The sequence below is a fragment of the Coenobita brevimanus genome, chromosome 77, assembly GCF_032717465.1.
Source record: "Coenobita brevimanus isolate Jiangsu-jjx chromosome 77, ASM3271746v2, whole genome shotgun sequence".
Classification (NCBI taxonomy): Eukaryota; Metazoa; Arthropoda; class Malacostraca; order Decapoda; family Coenobitidae; genus Coenobita; species Coenobita brevimanus.
The window spans coordinates 651,904-679,259 of NC_137030.1; the positions used below are offsets into that span (position 1 = coordinate 651,904).

General features: G+C 47.8%; 1 protein-coding gene across 1 annotated transcript in view; it reads left to right on the plus strand.

Annotated features, from left to right (window-relative positions):
- Ehbp1 (Eps15 homology domain containing protein-binding protein 1) overlaps positions 1-26,064 on the plus strand; it is a 120,736-nt gene extending 94,672 nt beyond the window's left edge. Inside the window, exons 25-27 of the mRNA XM_080279124.1 lie at positions 2,481-2,595; positions 17,732-17,850; positions 24,662-26,064. Of these exons, the coding sequence (XP_080135250.1) occupies positions 2,481-2,595; positions 17,732-17,810 (194 nt within the window). The 3' untranslated portion in view covers positions 17,811-17,850; positions 24,662-26,064. The remainder of the gene's footprint in view (positions 1-2,480; positions 2,596-17,731; positions 17,851-24,661) is intronic.
- Positions 26,065-27,356: the final 1,292 nt, after the last annotated feature.

Here is a 27,356-nt window from a genome sequence, read left to right on the forward strand (position 1 = left end):
CCTCCCCTCCCCTTCTCTCCCCTGAGGGTAATGTCACTCCTAATTGTTTGCAAATATCCCTAACATTGCTTCCGACCCATTGCCTGTGTGTGTGTGTGTGTGTGTGTGTGTGTGTGTGTGTGTGTGTGTCTGTCTGTCTGTCTGTCTCTGTATTTGTGTGTGTGTGTGTGTGTGTGTGTGTGTGTGTGTGTGTCTCTCTCTCTCTCTCTCTCTCTCTCTCTCACACACACACACACACACACACACACACACACACACACACACACACAGTCAATATAAAGGTAATCCATATAAACAATCATATTTCTTTTCTCCACAAGTGTTTTTATTCCTCTCTACTTAACAACCACACACAATTCCTCACTTACAAATCAGAGGTTCTACTTATAATTCAAAGACATTATAGCGTTAGAGCTGCCTCAGATGGCATAGGGAGCTTCTCTCTAAGCTTCACCACCTGTACCAGATGGAGCCAGTTCTGTGCTGCCTCCCCTGTTAGTGTATTGATGTATTGATGTTAATGTATTGATGTATTGATGTATTTGTGTCATTTTATACATTCATCTGAGAGGCACGATCCCGGAGTTCATTAAAACCGCAGTCATCCATCCTTTGGGTAGGTAGGTAGGTTGGTTGGTTGGTTGGTTGGTAGACCCCGAAGTTCCTTGAAAAATCGTCCATCCACTGTGTAGGTAGGTTGGTAGGTAGGTAGGTAGGCAGGTAGGTAGGTAGGCAGGCAGGCCCCGAAATTCCTTGAAACCACAATCGTCCATCCGCTGGGTAGGTAGGTAGGTAAGTTGGTAGGTGAGGAAGTGGGCTGATTGATTTGGTAGGTAGGAAGTAGCAAGGTATGGGGATCTTAGCAGGAGGTACTGAGATTCTGCATTCCCACCTCCTTTCAAGACATCGAGAGAGAGAGAGAGAGAGAGAGAGAGAGAGAGAGAGAAATGGAAGCACAGGAATCCCCAGGCAGGTCTATTTTCGATGGCTGGAGTTTGATTTTGCCAGGAGTCAATTCCCAGGTGCCGTGTCTTAACCACTTCTGAAACGATAAAATAAAATGTTTTAAGTGTGGGGTGACCTTTTAACAAGCACCGGTCACGCTTAAATTTCACACACACAGGTAAACAGATGATGTGGGGAGAAAAACCCATCCCCACCCCACCCTACCCCCATCCCCACCCACATCCACATCCCCACCCCCACCCACATCCCCACCCCCACCCACATCCACATCCACATCCCCACCCCCACCCACATCCACATCCACATCCCCACCCTAACCCCAACCCAACCCACACCTAAAATTCAACTAACTTCCATTCTTATCGTGTTACCTTGGATCACCCTAATTTGTGTGTGTGTGTGTGTGTGTGTGTGTGTGTGTGTGTGTGTGTGTGTGTGTGTGTGTGTGTGTGTGTGTGTGTGTGTGTGTGTGTGTGTGGATAGATTTTTATTTGTATTATTCTGTCGTAAAATTGCTTAGCTGAGGATTAGAAACTTGATACTTATCCAAATGACTTTTGAATGAGAGAGAGAGAGAGAGAGAGAGAGAGAGAGAGAGAGAGAGAGAGAGAGAATGACGACAGTTGAGATCTCTGAATAAGAAATGAAGAGGAAATGAGAAAGTAGTAGGCTTGAGAGAGAGAGAGAGAGAGAGAGAGGGGGGGGGGCAGGCAGACAGACACCCAATCCAAGAGACACAGAAGGAGACAGGCAGAGAGGAAGAGAGTCAGAGGCGTGACAAAACACCAAGAGAAACACAATGATACGGAGAGATAGAGACCGAGAGACAGTGAGAGATAGAGATAGTAATAGGGACCGAGAGATAGAGATAGAAATAGGTGGCTTAGAGCAAATCAATTAAGGGTAGTGAATGGAAGGTTCAAGATAGGTTCAGTGTGCAAATGATTTCTCTGTGTTCTGCTGCTCTCGCTCCACTACACTTCGTAATGAGCAGTGGGATTAGTGGAGCGGGGGAGAGAGGAGCGAGGAGGGGAGGGCGTGGAGAGGAGGGGAGGGGATAGAGGGGAGAGAGGAGGGGAGGGCGTGGAGAGAAGGGGAGGGGAGAGAGAGAGAGAGAGGAGGGGGAGAACTGGAGACAGGGCTGACGAGAAATAAGGTGATTGGATGAAGAGGTGGAGGGTGGAAAGGAGAGGATGGGGAAAGGAGGTAGGATTGTGGGGAGAAGGAAATAGAGAAATAGAAAGAGAGAGAGAGAGGGGTGGGGGGAGATAGAAAGGAAAGTGGGGAGAAGAGAAAGAGGTAAGAGAGTAAGAAGAAGAAAGCACATGAAGAAAAGGGGAAAGAAAAAGAGGGGGTGAGGCTAAGACAGAAAAAATAATAATAATAATAGAATAGGGAAAATCTCAAAAACTAATTCCTCCTTCCATTTTCCTTATTAATTCCTCCTTCCATTTTCCTTATTAATTCCTCCTTCCATTTCCTTATTAAATCCTCCTTCCATTTTCCTCCTTCAGATTGGCAGAAGACGGAGGCGCAGAAGAAGAGAGAAAAACTGCTGCTGGAAGAGTTAGTGACGATCGTGAACAAGAGAGACGAGTTGGTCATACATTTGGACAACCAGGAGAGGGCGTGAGTACTTGATTATTATTATATTTAGTAGTAGGTGGGGGCGCTTACCATCCACTCACTCGGTGTAGTGCTGCTCTCGGGTGTCTGCCCTTTCCTCTTCATCCTTCTTTCCTTCCATCCTCTTCTGTCTTTCTTTCCTTCCATCCTCTTCAGTCTTTCTTTCCTTCATTCTTTCCTTGTCCTTCTGCCTACGGGTGACTTTACACTCCCTCTTGTCTTTCTTTCATTCTTTCCTCTTCCTTCTGCCTGTGGGTGGCTCTACACTGAGTGACAAGCCAAATGGTGTCCTATACACCGGGAAACCATTTACTACGCTGGGTGGTAACCATATAACCAAATTTTGGCGCCTGGCAGTTTAGTAATTACGGCGCTCCAATCGGATTGAGCCGGTGAAGGTTTATATCCAAGGGGTGGTTGGGGTTTATTGCTCACGTAGTGCCACTGAAGGATGAGTGAGGCTGGTCACTTTTATCTTAAATGTCAGGACCAACTTGCCTAGCCCCGGGCTCCTACGCTGTTCGTGGGGCAGCGTAGGATTGGATGATGATGATGATGATGACGACACACGACTGCTACTACTACTACTGCTATTTTGTTATGCATCAAGACAAAATAAAATAAAGGAAATATCATTTATAGCCTTTGAACACCCCATCAGCACACGTCTTCCTACACACACTCTCCAGCTCAACATACCTTCCCGTGGCACTTCTTCGTGATTAGCACCATATATGTTTAGGGTAGAGACGGATGATTTAGGCCAAGTTTGAGTAAATGGAGAGTAGCAGAGGTAAAGATTAATGTCTCTCTCTCTCTCTCTCTCTCTCTCTCTCTCTCTCTCTCTCTCTCTCTCTCTCTCTCTCTCTCTCTCTCTCTCTCTTTCTCTCTCTCCTTCTCTCTCTCCCGTGTGTACTTACCTCCCCTCTCTCTCACTTTTTCTCTCTCTCCCCTCACCTCTCTCTCTTCACCTCTCTTTTTTTTCTCTCTTCCTCTTGTGATCCTGTTCATTATTTTGATTGTCTTAATAAAATAAAGCTTTTTGAGTTTTCATTGTTCGTAATCCTGTCTCAATTTGTCGCTTACGGTACACCCTTACCCTCACCCTTACCCTTACCCTTACCCTCACCCTTACCCTTACCCTTACCCTCACCCTTACCCTTACCCTTACACACACCCTTACCCTTACCCTTACCCTTACCCTCACCCTTACCCTTACCCTCACCCTTACCCTTACCCTCACCCTTACACACACCCTTACCCTTACCCTTACCCTTACCCTTACCCTCACCCTTACCCTCACCCTTACCCTCACCCTTACCCTTACCCTTACCCTTACACACACCCTTACCCTTACCCTTACCCTTACCCTTACCTATACCCTTACCCTCACCCTTACACACACCCTTACCATTCCCCCACCTTCACCTACACCCTCACCCTCACCCACACCCGTACCCTCACCCGTACCCTCACCCACACCCCTACCCTCACCCACACCCCTACCCTCACCCACACCCCCATCCTCACCCACACCCCCACCCTCACCCACACCCCCACCCTCACCCACACCCGTACCCTCACCCACACCCGTACCCTCACCCACACCCACACCCCCATCCTCACCCACACCCCTACCCTCACCCACACCCGTACCCTCACCCACACCCGTACCCTCACCCACACCCGTACCCTCACCCACACCCGTACCCTCACCCACACCCGTACCCTCACCCACACCCCTACCCTCACCCACACCCCTACCCTCACCCACACCCCTACCCTCACCCACACCTGTACCCTCACCCACACCTGCACCCTCACCCACACCTGTGCCCTCACCCACACCTGTGCCCTCACCCACACACCTGTACCCTCACCCACACACCTGTACCCTCACCCACACCTCTACCCTCACTCACACCCCTACCCTCACCCACACCCCTACCCTCACCCACACCCCTACCCTCACCCACACCCCTACCCTCACCCACACCCCTACCCTCACCCACACACCTACCCTCACCCACACACCTACCCTCACCCACACCCCTACCCTCACCCACACCCCTACCCTCACCCACACCCCTACCCTCACCCACACCCCCACCCCCATCCTCACCCACACCCCCATCCTCACCCACACCCCTACCATTACCCACACCCCTACCCTCACCCACACCCCTACCCTCACCCACACCCCTACCCTCACCCACACCCCTACCCTCACCCACACCCCTACCCTCACCCACACCCCTACCCTCACCCACACCCCTACCCTCACTCACACCCCTACCCTCACTCACACCCCTACCCTCACTCACACCCCTATCCTCACCCACACCTCTATCCTCACCCACACCCCTACCCTCACCCACACCCCTACCCTTACCCACACCCGTACCCTCACCCACACCCTCATCTTCATCCACACCCTCATCTTCATCCACACCTGTACCCTCACCCATACCTGTACCCTTACCCACACCCGTACCCTCACCCACACCCTCATCCTCATCCTCACCCACACCTGTACCCTCACCCACACCTGTACCCTCACCCACACCTGTACCCTCACCCACACCCTCACCCACACCTGTACCCTCACCCACACCCGTACCCTCACCCACACCTGTACCCTCACCCACACCCTCATCCTCACCCACACCCTCATCCTCACCCACACCTGTACCCTCACCCACACCTGTACCCTCACCCACACCTTCACCCACACCCTTACCCTCACCCACACCCGTACCCTTACCCACACCCGTACCCTTACCCACACCCTCACCCACACCCTCACCCCTACCCTCACCCCTACCCTCACCGACATCTGTACCCTCACCCACACCCTCACCCACACCCACACCCTCACCCACACCCCTACCCTCACCCACACCCCTACCCTCACCCACACCCCTACCCTCACCCACACCCCTACCCTCACCCACACCCGTACCCTCACCCACACCCGTACCCTCACCCACACCCTCACCCACACCCCTACCCTCACCCACACCCTCACCCACACCCCTACCCTCACCGACATCTGTACCCTCACCCACACCCCTACCCTCACCGACATCTGTACCCTCACCCACACTCTCACCCAGACCCCTACCCTCACCCAGACCCCTACCCTCACCCAGACCCCTACCCTCACCCAGACCCCTACCCTTACCCACACCTGTACCCTCATCCACACCCTCATCCTCACCCACACCCTCATCCTCACCCACACCCTCACCCACACCCTCATCCTCACCCACACCCCTACCCTCACCCACACCCCTACCCTCACCCACACCCCTACCTATTCTCATCCACACCCCTACCTATTCTCATCCATACCCCTACCTATTCTCATCCACACCCCTACCTATTCTCATCCACACCCCTACCCCTACCCTCATCCACACCCCTACCCCTACCCTCATCCACACCCCTACCCCTACCCTCATCCACACCCCTACCCCTACCCTCATCCACACCCCTATCTACCCTCACCCACACCCCTACCTACCCTCACCCACACCCCTACCTACCCTCACCCACACCCCTACCTACCCTCACCTACACCTGTACCCTCCCCCACACCCACACCCCTACTCTCACCCACACCCCTACCCTCACCCACACCCCTACCCTCACCCTCACCCCTACCCTCACCCCTACCCTCACCCCTACCCTCACCCACACCCCTACCCTCACACCTACCCTCACCCCTACCCTCACCCTCACCCTCACCCCTACCCTCACCCACACCCTCACCCCTACCCTCACCCACACCGCTACCCTCACCCACACCGCTACCCTCACCCACACCCACACCCACACCCCTACCCTCACCCACACCCCTACCCTCACCCACACCCACACCCCTACCCTCACCCACACCCACACCCCTACCCTCACCCACACCCACACCCCTACCCTCACCCACACCCACACCCACACCCCTACCCTCACCCACACCCCTACCCTCACCCACACCCCTACCCTCACCCACACCCCTACCCTCACCCTCACCCCTACCCTCACCCTCACCCCTACCCTCACCCACACCCCTACCCTCACCCACACCCCTACCCTCACCCACACCCCTACCCTCACCCTCACCCCTACCCTCACCCTCACCCCTACCCTCACCCTCACCCCTACCCTTACCCTCACCCTCCCTTACCCTCACCCTCACCCTCCCTTACCCTCACCCTCACCCTCACTCACACCCTCACTCACACCCTCACTCACACCCTCACCCTCACTCACACCCACACCCTCACTCACACCCACACCCTCACCCTCACCCTCACCCTCACCATCACCCTTACCCACCCTCACCCTCACCCTCACCCTCACCCTCACCCTCACCCTCACCCTCACCATCACCCTTACCCTCCCTCACCCTCACCCTCACCCTCACCCTCTTCCATTTCTGGGATAAGTTAAGCCGTTTGCCGATTTTCTTTTTATTATTATTATGATTAGGGAAGGGGAGAGAGAGAGAGAGAGAGAGAGAATGTATCTATCTTTGTATATATGTATATGTATTTAAGTTTATGAATGTGTGTATGTTAATGTTATACTGAGAGATTGTATGCATATATATATATATATATATATATATATATATATATATATATATATATATATATATATATATGTATATATATATATATAATGTATGTGTGTGTGTGTGTGTGAGAAAGAGAGGGAGAGAGAGTTATTTTTTTTTTTCTCTCTCTCTCTGATATAATTATTAAAAGTGCTCCATACTCTCCATCATCTTACCCCCTCCCTCCCTATTTCCTTCCCTTCCTCCCTGTCTCCCTCCCTCCCTATTTCCTTCCCTTCCTCCCTATCTCCCTCCCTCCCTATTTCCTTCCCTTCCTCCCTATCTCCCTCCCTCCCTCCCTATCTCCCTCCCTCCCTCCTCATCCATCCAGTCTTCCCTTCCTTCATTCATTCCTTCATTCATTCCTTTTCCATGCTCTTTCATTCCATTTATTTGATTTAGAAGTGTGGATAGGGGGAAGTGAGGATACGGTAGAGCAGAAGGAAGGAAGGAAGGAAGGAGAAATGTAGGAAGAAGAGAGAGGAGGAAGTAGAAGTGTTATAGAAGGAAAAGGAGGAAAAGGAGGAAGAAGAGAAGGAGGGATGAAAGGGGAAGGTAAAGGAAAAGGAGGAGGGAAGGAAGAAGGAAGAAATTAGAAGTGTAAAGAAGTAGAGAGAGAGAGAGAGAGAGAGAAGGAACAGAGGAAGGAAGAAATAGAAAAACGTGAATGAGAGGAAGGAAAATAGACAGGTAGATGAGGTCAAGGAAAATGAGATACGAAAAGAAAGAAAAAAGTGAGCGAAAAGAGACGAAAAACTAAGAAAAGAGTAAAAAAAAAAATATTAAGACTAAAAAAATGAAATCCAGAGAGAAGGGAAGATTAAAACAGTTGACAAGAAAAATAAAAAAAAAATAGATATAATATGAACCCAGATCTTAGCCATTTTCTCACACGTGCTGCCACTCACATTTCTGAACTACCACTCCTACCACAACTGCCACTCCTACCACAACTGCCACAGTGACCATCCCTACCACTAGCACATCTGTGAGAGTTGCAAACATCACTACTCCTGACCCAAGCTGACCTGTCCTACCTTTACCCTACCTTCGCTATCTTCCCTTCCCTACCCTACCCTACCCTACCCTACCCTACGCTATCGTCCCCTTCCCTTCCCTTCCCTTCCCTACCCTACCCAACCCTACCCTACCCTACCCTACCCTACCCTACCCTACCCTACTCTACCCTACCCTACACTATCGTCCCTTTCCCTTCCCTACCTTGCCTTGCCCTGCCCTACCCTACCCTACCCTACCCTACCCTGCCCTGCCCTGCCCTGCCCTGCCCTGCCCTGCCCTGCCCTACCCTGCCCTGCCCTACCCTACCCTACCCTACCCTACCCTTCCCTACCCTTCCCTTACCTTCTCCTCACATTACTAAACTACCACAACTACCACCACTACCACAACAGCCACCACTGCCACAACAACAAACAATACACCCTCACCTCTTGTCTTGTAGCAGTGTATGGCTTCCTGTTCGTAGGTAGGTGCGTAGGTAGGTAGGCAGGCTAGAAAGTAAGTAGATAAATTGCTTGGTTAGTTGGTAGGTAGGTAGGTAGGGGGTAGGGTAAGTAGATAGATGGGTAGGTAGGCTGTAAGTAGTCCTTATTCACAACGTGAACTGGACTAACACCTTAAGCTTAATGGGGATTGGGTCGTGGGGAAGGTACACATATATATACATACATACATACATACATACATACATACATAGAGGTACGGACATGTGTAAGTAGAAGCCTGGGAAGAGTAGGTAAATGGTACTTAGGGTAAGTAGACAGTAGGGTAAAGAAGTATTTACGGTAGACAGGCAGACAGGAGGATGAAAGAGTGTAAGTTAAAACAGGATAATCAGTGTAAGTAGATCCGTAAGTCGAGGCATATGGTAAGTAGGGGTGGTGGTGAGACAGATGTTCCTACTTACGGTGGATGGACAGTAGGACAAATGCCTACTGACGTGAGAGACAGAACCAACACGTATGATAACCATCTTTAAACACTCCCTCCATCCCTCGCTCCTTCTCTCCCTCCTGCCTTCCTTCCCTCCCTCCTGCCTTCCTTCCCTCCTGCCCTCCTTCCCACCTGCCCTCCTTCCTTTCCCCTCCTTCCCTTTCCTTCCATCCTTCATTCTTCCTTTTTTTTTCTTTTACTTTCCCACCCTGTTTCTCCTTTCCTTTTTTCATTGTCCCTCCCTCCCTCTCTCCCTTCCTTTCTCCCTTCCTTCCTCCCTCCCTCCCTCCCTCCCTCCCTTCCATCTTGTCTCCCACCCTGTCACTTTTTATTTTCTTCCTTCCATTCCTTCCCTCCTTCACTCCTTCCTCTCCTTCTCCTTTCCTTTCATCCTTCCTTCTCTCCCTCATTTCTTTCACTCCCTCCCATTCTCTAGTTTTTTCATTGTTTCCTTCCTTCATTTCTTCATTCCTCCTTCTCTTCCTTCCTTCCCTCCTTCCTTCCCTCCTTCCTTCCCTCCTTCCTTCCCTCCTTCCTTCCTTCCTTCCCTCCCTCCTTCCTTCCCTCCTTCCTTCCTTCCTTCCCTCCTTCCTTCCTTCCCTCCTTCCTTCCTACCCCAAAGTCAGGGAGGAGACTTAAAAGATATTTGATAGGAGGGAGGGAGGGGAGTGAGTTTGTAGTTTCTCTCTCTCTCTCTCTCTCTCTCTCTCTCTCTCAGGGAAGAAAAGAAGAGAGGAATAAGGCAGTATGATGATGATGATGATGATGATGATGATGAGGAGGAGGAGGAGGAAGAAGAAGATGGAGAGGAGGAGGAGGAGGGGGAGGAAGACCCACAAAGGAAGAGGAGGGGTCAGATGGAGGGAATGTAAGGAGAGAGAGAGAGAGAGAGAGAGGGGGGGGGAAAGATATGTTACTTTGTGTGTGTGTGTGTGTGTGTGTGTGTGTGTGTGTGTGTGTGTGTGTGTGTGTGTGTGTGTGTGTGTGTGTAAGTAGCAGTCACCATGCCAGAACCAGTTTCCAAAAGAGACAAGGTGGGTGTGTAAGTAGGTAGGTAGGTAGGTACAGTAGGTAGGTAGGTAGGTGGGTAGGAATATTGATGGTTGGTAGGTGGGTTGGTAAGTAGATAAGTACACAGGTAGGTAGGTAGGTAGATGGTTTGGGGTAGGTAAGTAGGTAGGTCGAGACAGGTGTGTAGGTAGGTAGGTAGTTATCCAAGTAAGTTAGTAGGTAGATAAATAGGTAGGTAGATAGATACATAGGCAGGTAGATAGATAGATAGATAGGTCTGGAGTAGTTTTCGTTCCTAATGTCACACTTATTTCCTTTATCCCTACCTTACCACTCTGCCTCACCCTGCCTCACCCTCCTACCCCTGCCTCACCCTCCTACCCCTGCCTAACCTGCCTCACCCCCTCAACCTCTTACATATACCTGCCTCACCCCTGCCTAACCCCTGCTTACCTCAGAATCAACCTGCTTCACTGCCTTACCCTGCCTCACCTACACAACCTCTTGCCTGTCGTGCCTAACCTCATATATTTTCTCTTGTGTGCCTTAGATACAGCCTGCCTCATCCATCTGCCTTACCATCCTGCCTCACCTCTGCCTGTATTTTCTCTCTCCTATGTGCCTGTGCCTTTGATATAGCCTGCCTCCTCCTGCCTCACCCAACCAACCTGCCTTACCCAAGTTCCTCTTATAGATATTCCTTCCACACTCATATTTATGCCTTTCTGCCTTACAAACACCCTGCCTCACCCCTGCCTCACCCCTGCCTCACCGTTCCTCACCCAAGCTACCTTCTATACAAATTTTCTACCTTCACCCCTGCCTAACCCTCCCAGCCTCATCCTGCCTCACCCAAGCTGCCTTCTGTACAAATATCCTAGCATTGCACCTGCCTCACCCCTGCCTCACCCACCCTGCCTCACCCAAGCTACCTTCTATACAAAATTCTACACCTCTGCCTTTCCGGTACACCTGACTTACCTTCCTGCCTCACTCTTGCCTCTCCAAGCCTGCCTAACTCCTGCCTCACCCAAGCTACCTTCTATACAAATTTCCTAGCAATACACCTGCCTCATTTATCTGCTTTACCCAACCTGCCATACCCCTGCCTCACCTCTGCCTCACCCTGCCTGCCTCCTAAGTCTCATTTTACAACCTACCGTTCCTAAAGACTTTCTCAGACGTGACATTCCGCCCCAACAGTTTAAGTCTTGGGTTCTTCCTTTTTTTTCTCTCTTTTTTTTCACAATATATCAAGTTTTGTGTTGGCTGGTGGGTCGGAGGGAGAGGGGGGTTTGGGGGAGCCTTCCTTTGTAGCTATGGTTACGAGTTCCCCCCCCCTCTCTCTCTCTCTCTCTCTCTCTCTCTCTCAATCCTGTATCATTCCTTCATTTATACTTCGTTTCTCCTTCTCTTCCCTCCATTTCATGTCATTTTCTTCCCTCCCTCCCTCCCTCCTTCATGGCTTCCTCCCTCCCTCCCTCCGTCTCTCTCTGCTCTATCTTTCTCCTTCTCCTCCCTCCTTCCTTCCTTCCCTCCATGAGCTCTTCTTCTCTCATTATTTTTTTCCTTCTCTCTTCCTTCTTCGTATTGTATTTTCTTCCTTCCCTTTCAACCTTCAACGAATTGTCTTCCCTCGTTTCCTCCTATTTCACCTTCCTTCACATCTTCCCTCCCTCCCTTCCTTCATCTTCCTTCACATCTTCCCTTCCTCCCTTCCTTCATCTTCCTTCACATCTTCCCTTCCTCCCTTCCTTCATCTTCCATGCTCCCTCCCTTCTTTTCTATTTTCTTCCTTTCTTGTTCCAGCTACTCCATCTATCATCTCTCCCTCATTTCATCCTCCCTTCCTTCTCTTTCTCTCCTTCTGTTCCTCACTTTCTCCCTCCTTCACCCCTTCCTTCGTTCTTAGATCCTTCTCCCTTCCCACACATACGCACCTTCTTCCTCTCTCCATCTCTTCCTCCCTTCCTTCTCCATTTCATCATTTTATTCTCCCTCATTCTTCTGGGTCGTCTCCCTTCACGCATATATCTTCCCTCCCTCTCTCCCTCTCCTCCTTCTATGCCTCTCCCTACCTCCCTCTCTCTTCTTCTGCCTCTCCTTCCTTTCCTCATTTTCTCCTTCCTCATTCTGCACCTCCTCCCCTCATGTTCGTATCTTCTTCCCTCCCTCCCCCTCCTCCGTTCCCTCCCTCCCTCTCCCCGTCCTCCCTCCCTTCCTATAGTCCCCTCCCTCTCTGCCGGATCCGCCATTGTGTGCTCATTGGCTGCGGTCAGGTGGGGGCGTGGTCTAGCCTGCTCCCCATTGGCTCGTCTTCCTGTTGCCAACTTTCCTATTGGTCTCTGCGTTAATGGGCTTGTGTACTGTTCCTGGGGGGTCGGGGGACGGGGCTAGGCTGGGAGAGGGGCTAGGGAGGGGCTAGGAGGGGCTGGGGAGGGGTCTGGGTTGAGGGTAGCCCCCCAGGGAAGCATAAGACAGAGCAACAAATAATAGTCCGAGCCTGACTGCAATCCTCTCTTTGATGTTATTATTGCTATTATTGTGTGCCTCGCAGCCAAGAGGCCCCGACAAACTAGCCCACAAGACACCTACTATCACTGCTAGTCCTGTAATAGCCACACACACACACACACACACACACACACCTGCAATAGCCACACACCGTAAAAGTAGCCCCGTTCTGCTAGTAAGTTAGGGGAGTTTGACAAATTGAATTCCCTGGTAGCCAAGCCCAAGTAGCCCTTCTAAGACACCCTCAACTAGCTCAGTAATAGCCCAGTACTAGCCACACACACCTGCTAGTAGCCCCAAACTAGCCTCGGTCTGCTGTTGAGGAGGGTCTGTGGGTAGAATTTAAAATGTTTCCTTTTCTTGCCATACTAGCTTAGTAACCCTGACAGACTAGCTCACGAGACACCTACTACCACCACTAGCCCCTTAATAGCCCTCCACACCTGCTAGTAGCCCCTAAACTAGCCCCATTCTGCTATTAAGTTGGGGTCTTGGAAGGTTAATTAGGAACTTCTTAGCGATGACTGCAGTGTTTCGTTTGTAGATTGATTTTCCCTATAATTTTACTATTTGCTCATCACTCCAGCCCCGTAGCACCAACCAGATAGCCCCAGCAGATGCCTGATAGACCCCTCCTCCATTGCTAGTAGCCCCGGGTCTGGGTAGGAAAGGGGGAGGGGGCTAAGAAGTTGAATTTAAAACTATTTCCTTACATTCTGACCTCATTTTTTTTTCCATTTTCGTTATCGACATGTTTCTTGATTTTGTAATTTTCTCATCTTACCAGGGAACAAACCACAACCAAACTAGCCTCAGAAGATAGCCAATAGCCCCCTCCCTCCCTGCTAGTAGCCCCGGGTCTAGGTAGGCAGGGGGGAGGGGGCTAGGAGAATTTAAAACTGCTCCTTGGGGCCATGTCGAGGTATAAGCTACTCTGAAAAGGCGGGCCATATTTGTCACTTGTGTGTGGGATAGGCGGACCTGTTCTGAGTTTTAATTTGGAGGGAGAGATGGAGGGAAGAAGACAGAAGCTGAAGGGAGGAGGAAAAGGAAAGAAAAGTTAGAGAGAGAAGGAAGATGAGGGCATAAAGGAGGGAGGGGAGAGATGGAGGGAAGAAGATAGAAGCTGAAGGGAGGAGGGAATGAAAGTTAGAGAGAGAAGGAAGATGAGGAAATAAAGGAGGGAGGAGACAGGCGAAGAGAGAGAGAGAAGGAAGGAAGGAAGGAGGGGGGAAACGGGAAAGGAAAGGGAAGGGAGAGGGATGAAAAAAGGAAAGATAAAAAGGAGAGAAGAAAGAGGGAGGGAGGAAGGAAAATGAAAAGGGAAGGAGGGAGAGAAGGGACACGACAAAAGGAGAGAGAGAGAGAGTGAGAGGGGGAGAGAGAGAGAGAGAGAGAGAGAGAGAGAGAGAGAGAGAGAGAGAGAGAGAGGTCATCAGAAGTCACCATGAAAACCCCATCAAATATTCATGTTGCGGAAAATGTTGGTGAGAGTCCCTCCCTTCTCTCCCTTTTCTTCCTTCTCTCCCTCCCTTCCCTCCCTCTCTTCCATCCTCTTCTTTCCCTCACCCCCTCTCTTCTCACTTCCCACCTTTCCTCGTCTCTTCCTTCTCCCTCTTCCTCTCATCTTCTCTTCCTTTCCTCCCATCCCCTTCACTTCTTTACGATCCCATACCTCCCCTTTTCTCTCCTCTCCTCTCCTCTCCTCTCTTCTCTTTCCTGCCCCATCCCATCCCTTCCGTCTCTTATCTTCTCCCTTCCCTTCCCACACCTTTTCCCTCTCCTTCCCTGCCTTCCCGTCTCTTCTTCTGCCCCATCCCATCCCTTCCCCTGCTCTCTTATCTTCTCCCTTCCCTTCCCACACCTTTTCCCTCTCCTTCCCTGCCTTCCCCTTCCCCTTCCCTGCCCCTTCCCCTTCCCCTTCCCCTTCCCCTTCCCCTTCCCCTTCCCTGCCCCTTCCCCTTCCCCTGCTCCTTCCCCTTCCCCTGCTCCTTCCCCTTCCCCTACTCCTTCCCCTACTCCTTCCCCTACTCCTTCCCCTACTCCTTCCCCTTCCCCTTCCCCTTACTCTTCCCTTTCCCCTTCGTTACGCAAGAGAGAGAAAGAAGGGAGGGAGGAAAGATAATAGAGGAAAGATGAGACAAGGGAAGAGAGAGAGAGAGAGAGAGAGAGAGAGAGAGGAAGGAAAGATGAGACAGAGAGGGGGAAGGGCGGAGGGAAGGGAGGGAGGTCATCAGAAGCCACTTTGAAAACCCCATCAAATATTCATGTTGCGGAAAATGTTGGTGAGAGAGAGAGGGGGAGAGAGAGAGAGAGAGAGGAGGGGGTAGCAGCAGAAGGAGAGGGAGACCGGGAACGAGGTAGAGAGAGGGTAGATTGGGGTATGTATTGGGAGGAAATAAAAGAAGCTGGGCAAAAACAAGAGAGAGTCAAATGCTATAGTAAAATATATCACTCTTTTTTTTTTAACTTGAAATTCAAATGAGGAAGACAAGTCGCGGGTTTAGATAATTATTTTTGAAGCTATTTCGAAAGCTATGGCCATAAGGAAGAGTTTGACGACTTCCCTTTATAGTAGATCCTGATTTTGTTGGTTTGTAGTCGTTAGTTATTTTAGTTTACGTTAAAAAGGAATTCTGCCTGTCTGTCTGTCTGTCCGTCTGTCTATATACCTGTCTACCTGTCTGTCTATAGCCAGACGCCTTAATCCCGTAAGGGGTGGCCACAACCAAATCGCCTTCTTGTCGCCCTGTCCCCTGCCATTTCGCTGCCCTTCCCCCAGCTTACACCCTCCTCTCATATACTATTCCATCCTTCCATCCCATCCTTGGTCTCCCCATCCAGTCCTTCCCTACTCCTTACCTACTATCCCTATTTTACGTTTGATTTCTGAGCTATGAAATTTAACAATCTCAATTCCGTGTCCTAAGAATGCCAGTAAATCCTTTAGTGTGTTTATAAAAGTGTCTGGCAGTTGTGTTAGTGAGAATAAAATAAAAAAAACAAAAATATCCCATCTTTAACACAGTGTAGCACATGTGTTTTTAATGGCGTCATGTTATCCTGTCTTATCAAACATAACTTTCGCTTTCTTCCATCCATATTCCTCGCTAAGCCCACAGCTAAGCCCTGCCCTGCCTGCCTCACCTCCCACTCCTGCGCCTCCTCCCAGCATTCACTAAAAAGGAGTTGGTCAACGGCGATTCCAAGATTGTACCCCTGCTCATCGTTTATATTGATTCCTGCGTCATCATGCCTTTTTCTTTTATTTATTTATTCATTTTTTTTATGGTGCTGACAAGGATCCTACACGTGGAGCGTCTGCAGCATCCACCCAGGAGCCAAAGCTCATATTTCCCCGCACCTCGCCGTGGGAAGGACCCTGGTCTGACCCTGGTGAGGCGCTGTCTACCACATGGGGACGCTGGATCCCTACACGGTGTATGAACTGTACCTGTAGCACGGCCCTACAGAACCAGTTACTTGCCTGCGGTTCATGGGTCTGCCCAGCCACACAGACAGGGGTTAATGAACAGCAACGTTCCTTTACTACGACCTTCAGTAACTAAATATTTAATCCTGGTTTAAATATTTGAAAACATCCCACACGCAGACAGTTAAAAAAGGTTGTATCTCCTTGTGTAATATCCCTCTTTGTATTTGTGTTTTATTAATATCCTTATAGAGTTTGATGGGAGCAGCATCTCTCTCTCTCTCTCTTTCACACACACACACACACACACACACACACACACACACACACACATTTTATATAATATTTTACGAGACCCCACCCTTCTCCCCACACAACAGGTATTCACAAGCCTTTGCATGTCACCTCTTGGGCGTGAATTGGACAGAGTTTGGGCAGTTTGTGGGCGTGACGGGATTATTGGGCGTTGTTTGGGCGTTATTCAGTAGCTATTTCTTCCATGTTTGGGTTAGGTTAGGTTAGGCTGAGTTGGAAAGGTGGGTTTGGGTTGGGTAAGGTAGGGTAAGGTTAGGTAAAGGTAGGATAGGTTAGGTTGGATTGGGTTAGCTAAGGTAGGGTTCGAGTTAGTAAGGTTGGTTTTCAGTTAGTGTGGTTAGGATAGGTTAGATTGTGTACAGGGAAAATTAGGTTAGACTGGCTTGGGTTGGGTTAGGGTAAATGTTGGTTGATCAGCTTACTGGATATGATGGCACAGAGAGAGAGAGAGAGAGAGAGAGAAAATTACCTCAAGCCTTACTGGTTATATATCATGCCTTATATCTACCCTGTGCCCACCCCTCCTCCTACCGAAAACATAAATAAGGACCTGGTTGGTAAATTTGATGGTTCCTAGTAGTGATGGGGAAGATTCTGACGCTATAAAATTGAATATCTTCCTTGATACATTACCCTTTCCCGCGACACCACTTTTTCAGGATAAATAGGGATGAGAACATTGAAATCTACCTTAATTCATTTCATTTTCCCCTCAAGTGTGCATATAAATCCTCTGTTAGTGCTGTGTCAGATGCCGCCATCATGTGGTGGCACCGATATAACCAGGCAGCTCCAGTGCCTTGCCAAACAAACATCCTTCATTAACTTCCCTGCCCCCCCCAAAAAAATGGACGGTAGACTATACGTGAAAGGCTGCGTAAGCCAGCAGTCCACTGAGTTCACATTCAGATGAACCCGAGACCAAAACTGCTGTCTATCAGTTTATCGGGTTATCTATCACCAGATGTCATAGTTCTGTGCAAGCAAATGACAGTACTTTCATCATCCAGTCCAATGCCATCTTCCAACCCTCCCTCAAACTCACACACCCTTCTCATCTATCTCTCCGCTCCATCCCTCCATTTCACCCCAGGTAACCCTTCCTCCTTTCCCCCCTCCATCTCACTCACATACACTCTTCTTGTCAGTCTCACACCCATCTCATCTATCTATCCACTCCATTCCTCCATCTCACCTCAGGTAACCCTTCCCCCTCTCCTCCTTCACCTCACTCACATACATTGTCCTAGTCGGTCTCTAATTTTAATAAACTGCCTATTCTTTTTCCCCTACAGGATAGACGAGGATGAAATGATCGAGAAGGATGTGTCCCGTGCCAGTGTGAAGCAGCAGGAGAAGTGCCATGTTATGTAGCCACACACACACCCATCATGATGATGCACTTCACTACCAGGTGGGTTGTGGAGGGGTTAAGGAGGATGGAGGATCATATCTGGGGAGAGTTAAGGGATTGTGTAATGGGTTTTGGGAGTTAGGGATTGTGTAATGGGTTCGGGAATATCCTGCTCATAATGGCACTGAAGGGGAGTCTACCTGTGTTGACACTATGCATCCTGGTTGGAACAGCTGCGGCATACACCCAGGAGCTAAACCTGTTTATATTTCCCCGCACCTCACTGTGGGAAGAACCCTGGTCTGTCCCTGGTGAGGTGCTGTCTATCACAAGGAGACGTTGGATCCCTGCACGGAGTATGTATTGTACTATACCTGTAGGACAACCCCACAGAACTAGTTGCTTACATGTGGTTGACGGGTCTGCTTGGCCAGTCGGACCAGGATTAAGTAACAACAACTACAGTTATGGCTGCGTAAAAACTATTAAAGTTGCACACACCGATATTTAGCTTTCCCATCAGGCATAATAAACCAAAAAAATTTAAAATATACAATAAATTTTATAAGTATATCTAGTGTTTGATTGCTTTAATTCATGTATATCTCTGGTAACAATATTCATTAAAACTGTAATATTCTATAATTCTACCTACTCCCAAAGGCCCATCATCCGGCAACAAAAAACTGAAACTCTCCCCCTCTGTTCCCCCCCAAAAAAAAAGAAAAAAAATCAGGTAACAAAAAACTCTTAAAAAATGAAAACTATATTCATCAGTACAGCGTGTCAAAAATCAGCCTCCATTAAAAAGGTTAATTGGAAGAGTGACATTATTTTCTGACTGGGCCTTTTTTACAGTAATACTATTTTTCACACACTATTGAATAAAGTATTTTTGAAGGGGAAGTTAATGTGTTTTTAAAAATGAATCTTTATAGTCTTCATTTTCTCTACTTTTTCCATGTATTTATTTTGCAGTTATCGGAATCGTTATGTTTTTTAATCTCCCAGGGGATGCCTTCACATGGTGGCACTAATATGGCCAGGCGGTGGAGTTGCCTGGTTATACATACTCGTACACCCCTCAGTCCCTTCCCTCTCCCCCTAAAGGGTGATGGTGTATTAGTCTTGAGAAACAGTCTACGTTACCCCCTTTGTACAATAGCTCTGCTGCAATCCTTTATCATCATCATCATTTATAAAGGCTTCAGTATGCTTGCATGTGTTGGCTTCGGTCACCTAATGGCATCTCTTCACAGTGCTTATCTCTGGCAGCCTCCCTATTCACTTCCTTATCCCATACCTCTTTTTGGTCTGCCTCACTCAATTACCTTCATGTTCACACGTCTCGCCTTCTGCAACCAATTGTCATCTTCCAGTGGTAAAAAAAAGTCTGATGGCAGCTAGACTGAGTAAGGGTGCACGGGATAGCAGCTCCATCATCCATTCATATCAGTGCCACCACATGAAGGCTTCCCACTCCAGCACCACCACTTGATGAACATATTGGGCCTGGATTGCAGGGGTCCACTTAAACGGTTTTCATTCCCCACCCCCAAAACGCAAGTGATGTCCTCTGTAGCAACTTGTGGTGCTGCCAGACAATTTAATCAACTATAAGAGATCCCTCCTGTTGAAGGGATTTATGAAGGCAGTATCTAACCCCTCCAGTAAGGAAAATGTATTGACCAGAATAAAGTAAAAGTTGTGGGGAAAAAAAGTGATGGGAAACAGACCTTTCAAAAATCTATAATGTATACAAGACCTCTCCTAGTGAAGGTTTTTTTTAAAGGCTGTATCTAACCCCTCCAGTTTGAAAAATCTATTGATCACAGAAAAATCATCATGAAAAGGAGAGAACAAAGGAAACACACATTCCCGTGCACAGTAAGTTAAAACATTCACCATGTAAGTTTACAGTGATTCCCACAGTTATCTGGATGCTCAGTATCTGGATGTATTCAGTGTCCGGACACTGGGCCATGGCTCATTATCTGAATTTACTTGCTATTATCCGGACGTAAAAATGCCTGAGAGCTTCGGCCGGCCAGCAGACATGTCCAAACATTCAGTATCATGGGCACTGGGCTCAAGCTGTGAGCAGGAAGAAATCCATAACCCACAACCAGAGCTAAAATGTCTGTCCGCTCCTGTAATGAATGGTCAGTCGCACACTCATTCAATCACTCCCAATGAACCTCCACCACCTGAGCAATACGACCGTAACCTGCAAGTGGTGTCCAAATGTCCGTACTCATCCCCACCCAGTGTCTAGTATCGTGCGGCCACCGGGCTAGCTCTTTCCTCACTGCCACCGTGCGTGCAACACAGACCACAAGCCACGAGTACATGTTCACTGACAATTCCGTCTGCCTCTCCACCGAACGTCAGCAGTCACGCGGCCACAGGGCTGAGTCTTGCCCAGTCGCCACCACCATTGAACAGAGACCACAAGCCACGAGTACATGTTCAGTGACAGCGCCCATCCACCTCTCTACCAAACATTGAAAATCACGCGGCCACCAGGAGGCACTCACACCACAGAGAGAGAGAGAGAGAGAGAGAGAGAGGACCTTCCCATGCAGAGTACAATATCGGTACAGTACAGTAATTTCTGTACCAATGCCTATGATTGTACAGTACCACAATAGTGTACAGTGCTGTATGTAAGTACAGTACAATACTGTACAGTACACTTCCATTTGGTGTGGGTATTCATTTCAGTGCCACAGTCACCCACCTTTGCCAAGCAGCCGTATTGGGATAGGTTAGGTTTGGTAAAGTAAAATACAGTTAATCCTTGTAATTTTGCCTGGGCAACATATTGAGCATACTTTTGAGAAAATCCTATGGTTAGTTTTGAAAGGACGAGGCAAGCGTGGTTCCTGGCTGAGGGGTGCGGGTGGCCACCGTGCATGTAACACAGACCACAACCCACGAGTACATGTTCAGTGACAGCACCTGTCCACCTCTCTATCCATGGCCGAAAATCGCGTGGCCACCAGGATACACACACACACAGAGATTCCTTCACACACTATGATGACAAAGAGTATCAGTACTGCAGTAATTTCTGTACCAATGCATATGATAGTACAGTACTACAGTACTGTACTCTGTGTAAAGTATTGTATGTACAGTACAATACACTTCCATTCAGTATGGGTATTCGTTTCAATACCACAGTGAGCCACCTGAGCCAAGCAGCCCTATTAGGAAAGGTTAAGTTTGGTAAGGTCAGGTAAAGATATCCTAAGTAATTTTCCCCGGGAAAGACATTGAGCATATTTTCAAGAAAATTCTACGGTTGTTTTTGAATGGAAGAGGAGAGTGTTGTTCCTGGCTGAGGGGTACCTGTGGCCACCGTGCATGTCGCACAGACCACAACTCACGAGTAAATGTACGACAAAATTGCCCGTCCAGCCCGACACCGAATTGCGGGAGTCCCCCAGCTTCAAGGATTAGAGCAGAAACCCCCCATCACGCTCACCTGGCCACTTCCCTACCAAATGGTCAGAGTCGCCTGGTAGGCCGCATGAGTCATACACTGCCTGAGGCGGTGATCTACTGGTCATCCACTGTTGCCCTCATGTACTAACCCTTGCCCGGACAAACGGAAATGAACCTTATAGACAGATGTTAGTTTGCTGTGTGTGGCGTCCTCTGTGCTCAAAAGCAACCGTTTGGTGCAATATGACAGAGCCGTATCCTCCTGCTTGCTGATGAACAGAAGCTCGCACCTCAATTCCTGCCTTTCTGCACCTCGTGAGTGGTTCCGCTTGCAACAATGGCTGTGACTGTGGTTGCTTTTGTAGTGGTTCCCTATCTTCTTCTGGTTGTGTCCCTGCTTTGCTGCATTCTTGTGTGTGGGGTGATGGCTCCACCACCACCTGAGAAGCGGAAGAGGAAGTTTCTGAGTCTGGAGAAGAAGTGTGAGTTACTGGGCAAGGTTGACGCAGGCTGGACCACAGGAACCATTCTTTGCGAATATGATCCAGCCCGTTCAGCATTGTTCGATATCAAGAAGTCACATGACAAGCTTATGCAGTACAGGCAGGACTTTGGTGAAAGCACACACCACGGCGACAGGAAGGTAATGGCTCAGGCCCGGCATGCCATAATCAACCGGTCAACTTTGATGAGGTTGCGTCAGCAACGTGGTGCCGTGTGTTAGTGTGTGGGACTCAGGTGAAAGCTGCTGCAGAAAAGTTGCACGTCTGCTCAACGTCCAGGACTTCAAGGCATCGGAGGGATGGCTCTTCAGGTTTAAGCAATGCCGTGGACGTACAGGTCGTAAGGCATATGGCAAAGCCTTGGACGTGGCAGCGGAAGAAGTCAACCCATTTCGCCAGAAAGCGCAGTGCCTGATCAAGGACAAGGGCCTTGCCCTTGGTGAAGTCTATAATGATGATGAAACTGGTCTCTTCTACTGCTTCTTGCCTACCCACACCCTGGCAGAGGAAAGGGAGAAGTCTGTGCCTGGTCGGAAGTTGTCCAAACAACAAGTCTCTGTTTTGTGCTGTGCTAATGCTAACGGGACGCACCGCCTCAAGCCCATTAATGTTGGGCGTGCAAAACAACCATGTTGTCTCTGTGGGTTGATGGATAGCCTGCCTGTTGTGTGGTACCATTCTGTGAAGGCCTGGTTTACCACTAAGATCTTCAGAGATTGGTTCCACAGACATTTCATTAAGAAAGTTATCCATTATCAAATGGAGGTCCTTGGAATTGCTCGCGACCAGGTGAAGGCACTCCTGCTCCTGGACAATGCTCCCACACATCTGTCTGAGAAGGATTTGGTTGCTTTTGATGGGTGGATTAGATGCATGTTTCTGCCACCTAGTACAGCTGCTCTGATTCAACCAGCGAACCAGGGTGTGATTGTGGCTGCAGAGAGACTGTACCGCTGGAGGTTCCTGAACGAGGTGATGGTGGTGCTGGAGGACGAGGACGAGGTGGAGGACACACACGGGGAGCAGACTTTGCAGAATCTTCGGCATTGCGACCTGAAGTCTGCCGTGTTCAACTGGGCGAATGCATGGAAGGAAGTCTCCGTCAAAACCCTCGAGAGCGGTTGGTCTCGTGTCCTGCAGGGAATCGAAGCTGAGCACAACTTCAGGGGCTTTGACATGGAAGATTTCCACAGTCATCTTAGACAGGGAGGAGAGCAAGTGAACATCGATGATGTGCAGGATTGGTTGGACGACGACGGTGGCGATCCTGGCTACCAGACCATGTCTGATAAGGAGATCGCCACTGCTACCTCTGCGGGCACGGAAGAGGACAGCAGGACCGACGAAGATGAGGATGAGGACCCTGGCTCACAGCCCTCCGTAATTCCCTCACTCCCTCATCTCAGTGTCCTCTGTGGCTACCTGGAGGAGATGGTGGAGTATGACAAGCATCCGCACTGTGACAAGAAGTTGGTGCTGCTCCACCTGGCGATGGAGCTGCAGGCAATCTGGGCCACTGTTATCCTCCGGCAGAATCGTCGGTCCTACCGTCAGACCAGGATCGACTTGTTTTTCAAGCCTGTGACCCCCACGAGTGCCAGCCCATTCTCACCACCACCACCACCATCTCGTTTCCCGTTTTCATCTTTGGATCCTCAACCGAGCACGTCGACAGCCGCTGAGTCTCCATTAGACTCCTGAGGTGGGTAGGCCACCATCACCGTACCACACATCACCGGTCATTGCCCAGCTTCAGCAGGTTGAGGATGACGAGGACAAGTACTTTGACTCTGTTAGGTGCTAATGTTTGCCGCTGGACCACACGGGACAACCTGCTGGAGGTGGCGGGTTACAAAGCCTGGCGGCGGTGCTCTGGGTGGTAAGTACCCCAACTGAATGTTTTTTGGCAGGTGGCTTTAGGTTTGTTTCGTAGTTTCCTTAGTGCTAAATTTATTTAGGATATTTCTGTGTGTGTTTTGAGGTCACAATATGGCAGAGTGACCCGAAAACACTGCCAAAAATAGGAGAGGTACTGTACAAACAGTGGTGTTTAGCTAGGGTGTTTTTTTTTTTTTTTTAATTGGTTTTTATGCATGGTTTTCTTGGTGTTGGAGATTATTTAGGATATTCCTATTTATGTTTTGATGCCAAAATATGCCAGAATGACCTGAAAACAATACCAAAAATAAGGAGGCGTACTGTACATACAGTATATCTTAGGGAGGGTGTGTTTTGGTTTTCACTGGTTTTCCTGCATGGTTTTCTTGGTTTTACCATTACTTTTGATATGCCTATGTGTGTTTTGATGTCTAAATATGCCTGAATGACTGGAAAACACTGCCAAATGAAGCATAGGTACTGTAGAAATAAGTTTGGTGTAGGTTGGAGGTGGGTATTGGTAGGGGGTGGGTGTAGTAGGGGAATAGTGTTCATTATCCGGATGTTGCCACTACCCGGACATGCCTTTGGCTGTATAATGTCTGGATAAATGAGGGATTACTGTATAATCTTTGTAATCTGCTGTTTCTCCATATTTCCCTGCACCTCACCATGATAACCCTGGTCAGACCCTGGTGAGGCACTTTCTACCTTAAGGGAGCACTGGATCAACAACAACAACAAAAGCAACCCAAGGCCTATGCAGAGTTAAAAATGATAATGATAATAATGATACAGTAATAATAATACTGGTCCATTTTGTAGCAGTAAAAAGTAACTAAGAACATCATCTAAATTGGAATGGTTAACACAAAATTTAATTCATGCATTAGCCCTGTAAGTTAAGACTCCAATATATTTTTTGTATATTCTAGTGTTCTCTTCCTTTTCAGACTTTTTTTTTTTAAATCTTCCAGAGCACAGCTGTAATTTAAGGATCTGTATAGTCTGTGTAATCTACTGTTCTCTTCCTTTTTCAGATTTTTTTTTGTTACCTTCCAAAACACAGCCGTCCCATACAACCTCCGCCCTCACCATCCACGCCCGAACTTCACCCCAAACCACACCCAAACCGCCGTTATTGCCCAGTGTCATTTTTTACGCCCAATTGAAGACCAACATACCTTTAAAAATGCCCAGAATCACACCCAATTTACACCCCCAGTATGCCCACACTATGCTCAGTGTAAACCCAACCCACGTCAGAATATGCCCAAATGCCCAGAATCATGCCCAGTCTACACCAAAACCACGCCCAGTACACACCCAACCTACACCCTGAATACACTAAAACTAGCCCCACATTACACCCAGATCACTAGTCCATAATGCCCAAAATCACGCCCAAAAACACGCCCAAAACTCCTCCTAATCTAGTATACCGCCCATGACCCGTAGTGATAGAAGGAAGGAAGGAAGGAGGGCAGGAAGGAAGGAAGGAAGAGATGGAAGATTAATGAGAAGAAGAAGGAAGGAAGGATGGACTGAAGGTAAGGAAGGGAGAAGAGTAAAGGAAAACAAGAAAGAAGGAAGTAAAAGAAAGTGTAGGGTAATCAGGAAGGAAAAAAGGAAGAAAATTAATGTGAAGGAAAAGAAGAAAAGAAAAGGATGAATTTAAATGGAAGTAAGTAAAGATAGAAAGAAAAGGAATGAAGGAATTTAAGAGAAAGTAAGAAAGGAAGGAAGACAGAAAACAATAAGGGAGGATGAAGAACAAGAAAGATGGAAAGATAGAGGTAAGAAGTTAGAGAAAATAAGGAAAGATTTAGTGAAGGAAGATAAGGGAGAACAGGAAAGGAATGCAGGAAGAGAGAATAGAGAGAGGGATAAGAAGAAGACCTGGAAGAAAAAAGAATGCAAGAAGACAGAGAAAAACGAAAGAAGAGATAAAAAATAAGAGAAAAATAAGAAGCACGTATGAGGCAAGAGAAAGAGAGTACGATAACTAAGCAAGCCAGTTTATGTGATACCCTCATTGCTTTCCCTGGACTGCCTTCATGATACCTGTGTTATTAGTTAAAAGTGATATTCCTGTTCACTCAAGGCCCTTCTGTATGAGTGCATTTCGTAGCCTCTTATTGTGAAAACCGAGTACGCAAAGGTGTGGACCGGCCTAAAATTTTTGGCGATTAATTCAGAAACGTGTGACGGGGATAGAGTTTGTCTGACCATTCTTTGCCGTTCCTGACAACACACTATGGTGCTGGATATATCTGACCTCCTTTTATCATTCCTGACAGCACTATATAATATGGGGTGCAGGCTAATTGCATCTATTATTGGTGTTCCATTTGTGACCGTCAGAAATTATATGCTTGCTCACACCTACATGCCCACAGTTTTGATAATATTACTGGTAGTTTTCATTCTTGCTACTTCCACATGATTTTTGTCGTGGCATTCTTTTGAACTGATAGGGTTAAATAAAGCCGTACCTAACTCACAGTGTTATATGGGATCCTTCTTTCTTGAAATGAATACTGTTTTTTAAGGCCACAGAAAAAACAAATACTGTCATATTGAAAGGGTTAACCTCTCAGTTATGGTATCACTTATATTTTATTTTTACATCATTTATTTTATTATTATTATTTTTTTAAACTTCTCAAATGCCTCGCAGAAATATTAAACCAGATCCTCAGAGGTTGTTAAATGTATTCGTACAGTATTGGAAAGACAAACGACAAATACAGTAATATGTACAAAATTACTAAAAGCCAAAACTGCCAGAATGTTGCTAAATTTTCATAAAGACCCCTATAAACCAAGGATGAGATGGAGGGATGGAGTGGGAAAATATTTGAGAGGGGGGAGGATGATTTGGAGGGATAGGTAAATACACAAACAGACCTCTAAAAAAAACTGTAATGCAATTCTCAGCTGCTGAATTGCCAACCCAAGCCTCCTGTACTGAAGGGATCTATAAAGGCTCAATCTAACCCTACCAGTTAAAAAATAAATGAATAAATAAATAAATGAATAGAATGTGAAGCTAAATAATCTCTAGAAAGGCAGTATCAAACCCACCAGATAAAAAAAAAAAAAAATGTCCATGAGCTGAATGAAAATAATCAGGAAATGACAGGAATGAAATCAAACACTCCATGGTACAGAAGAGGCCTAAACGGTATTCCTATTGACTTAAAAGAATTAAATACTCCTGATTTCTAGTATAATTTTTCATAATGTTTTGCCATAATATGCTTAAACGAATTCTTGTGTACATACTATATATATAAGTGTTCAGTGATAGTTTTTAGATGCGACGTAGTTTCCAAAGGTAATGTTGCTTTTTATTCTTGCTAAGTCAGTTCCTTGTAGATTTTTTTCAACATATATATATTTTTTTTTAGTATTAAGCTTTGTGTTCATGCCAGATTTTAATTGAACTTTTTTATTATTATTTTTATTAGTATTTTTTGTCAGGGTCTATGTATTTACCATTGTGTTCATGCTGGATATTGTTTTAATTATTTTTTATTTAGTTGAGGTGAATGTAATGGTGGTAGGCAAGAAGTGCACGTTCGGTGGGACACAGATTTGGTTTGGCTTATTTTAACCCAGTTCGGAGCATCTCACATGTAGCCATCATCTCATTGGCTTAGCAGACTTCAAAACATCTCTTCCTTGCCAATTTTACATGCACATTACACCATGTGGCCGTGTTTAATAATT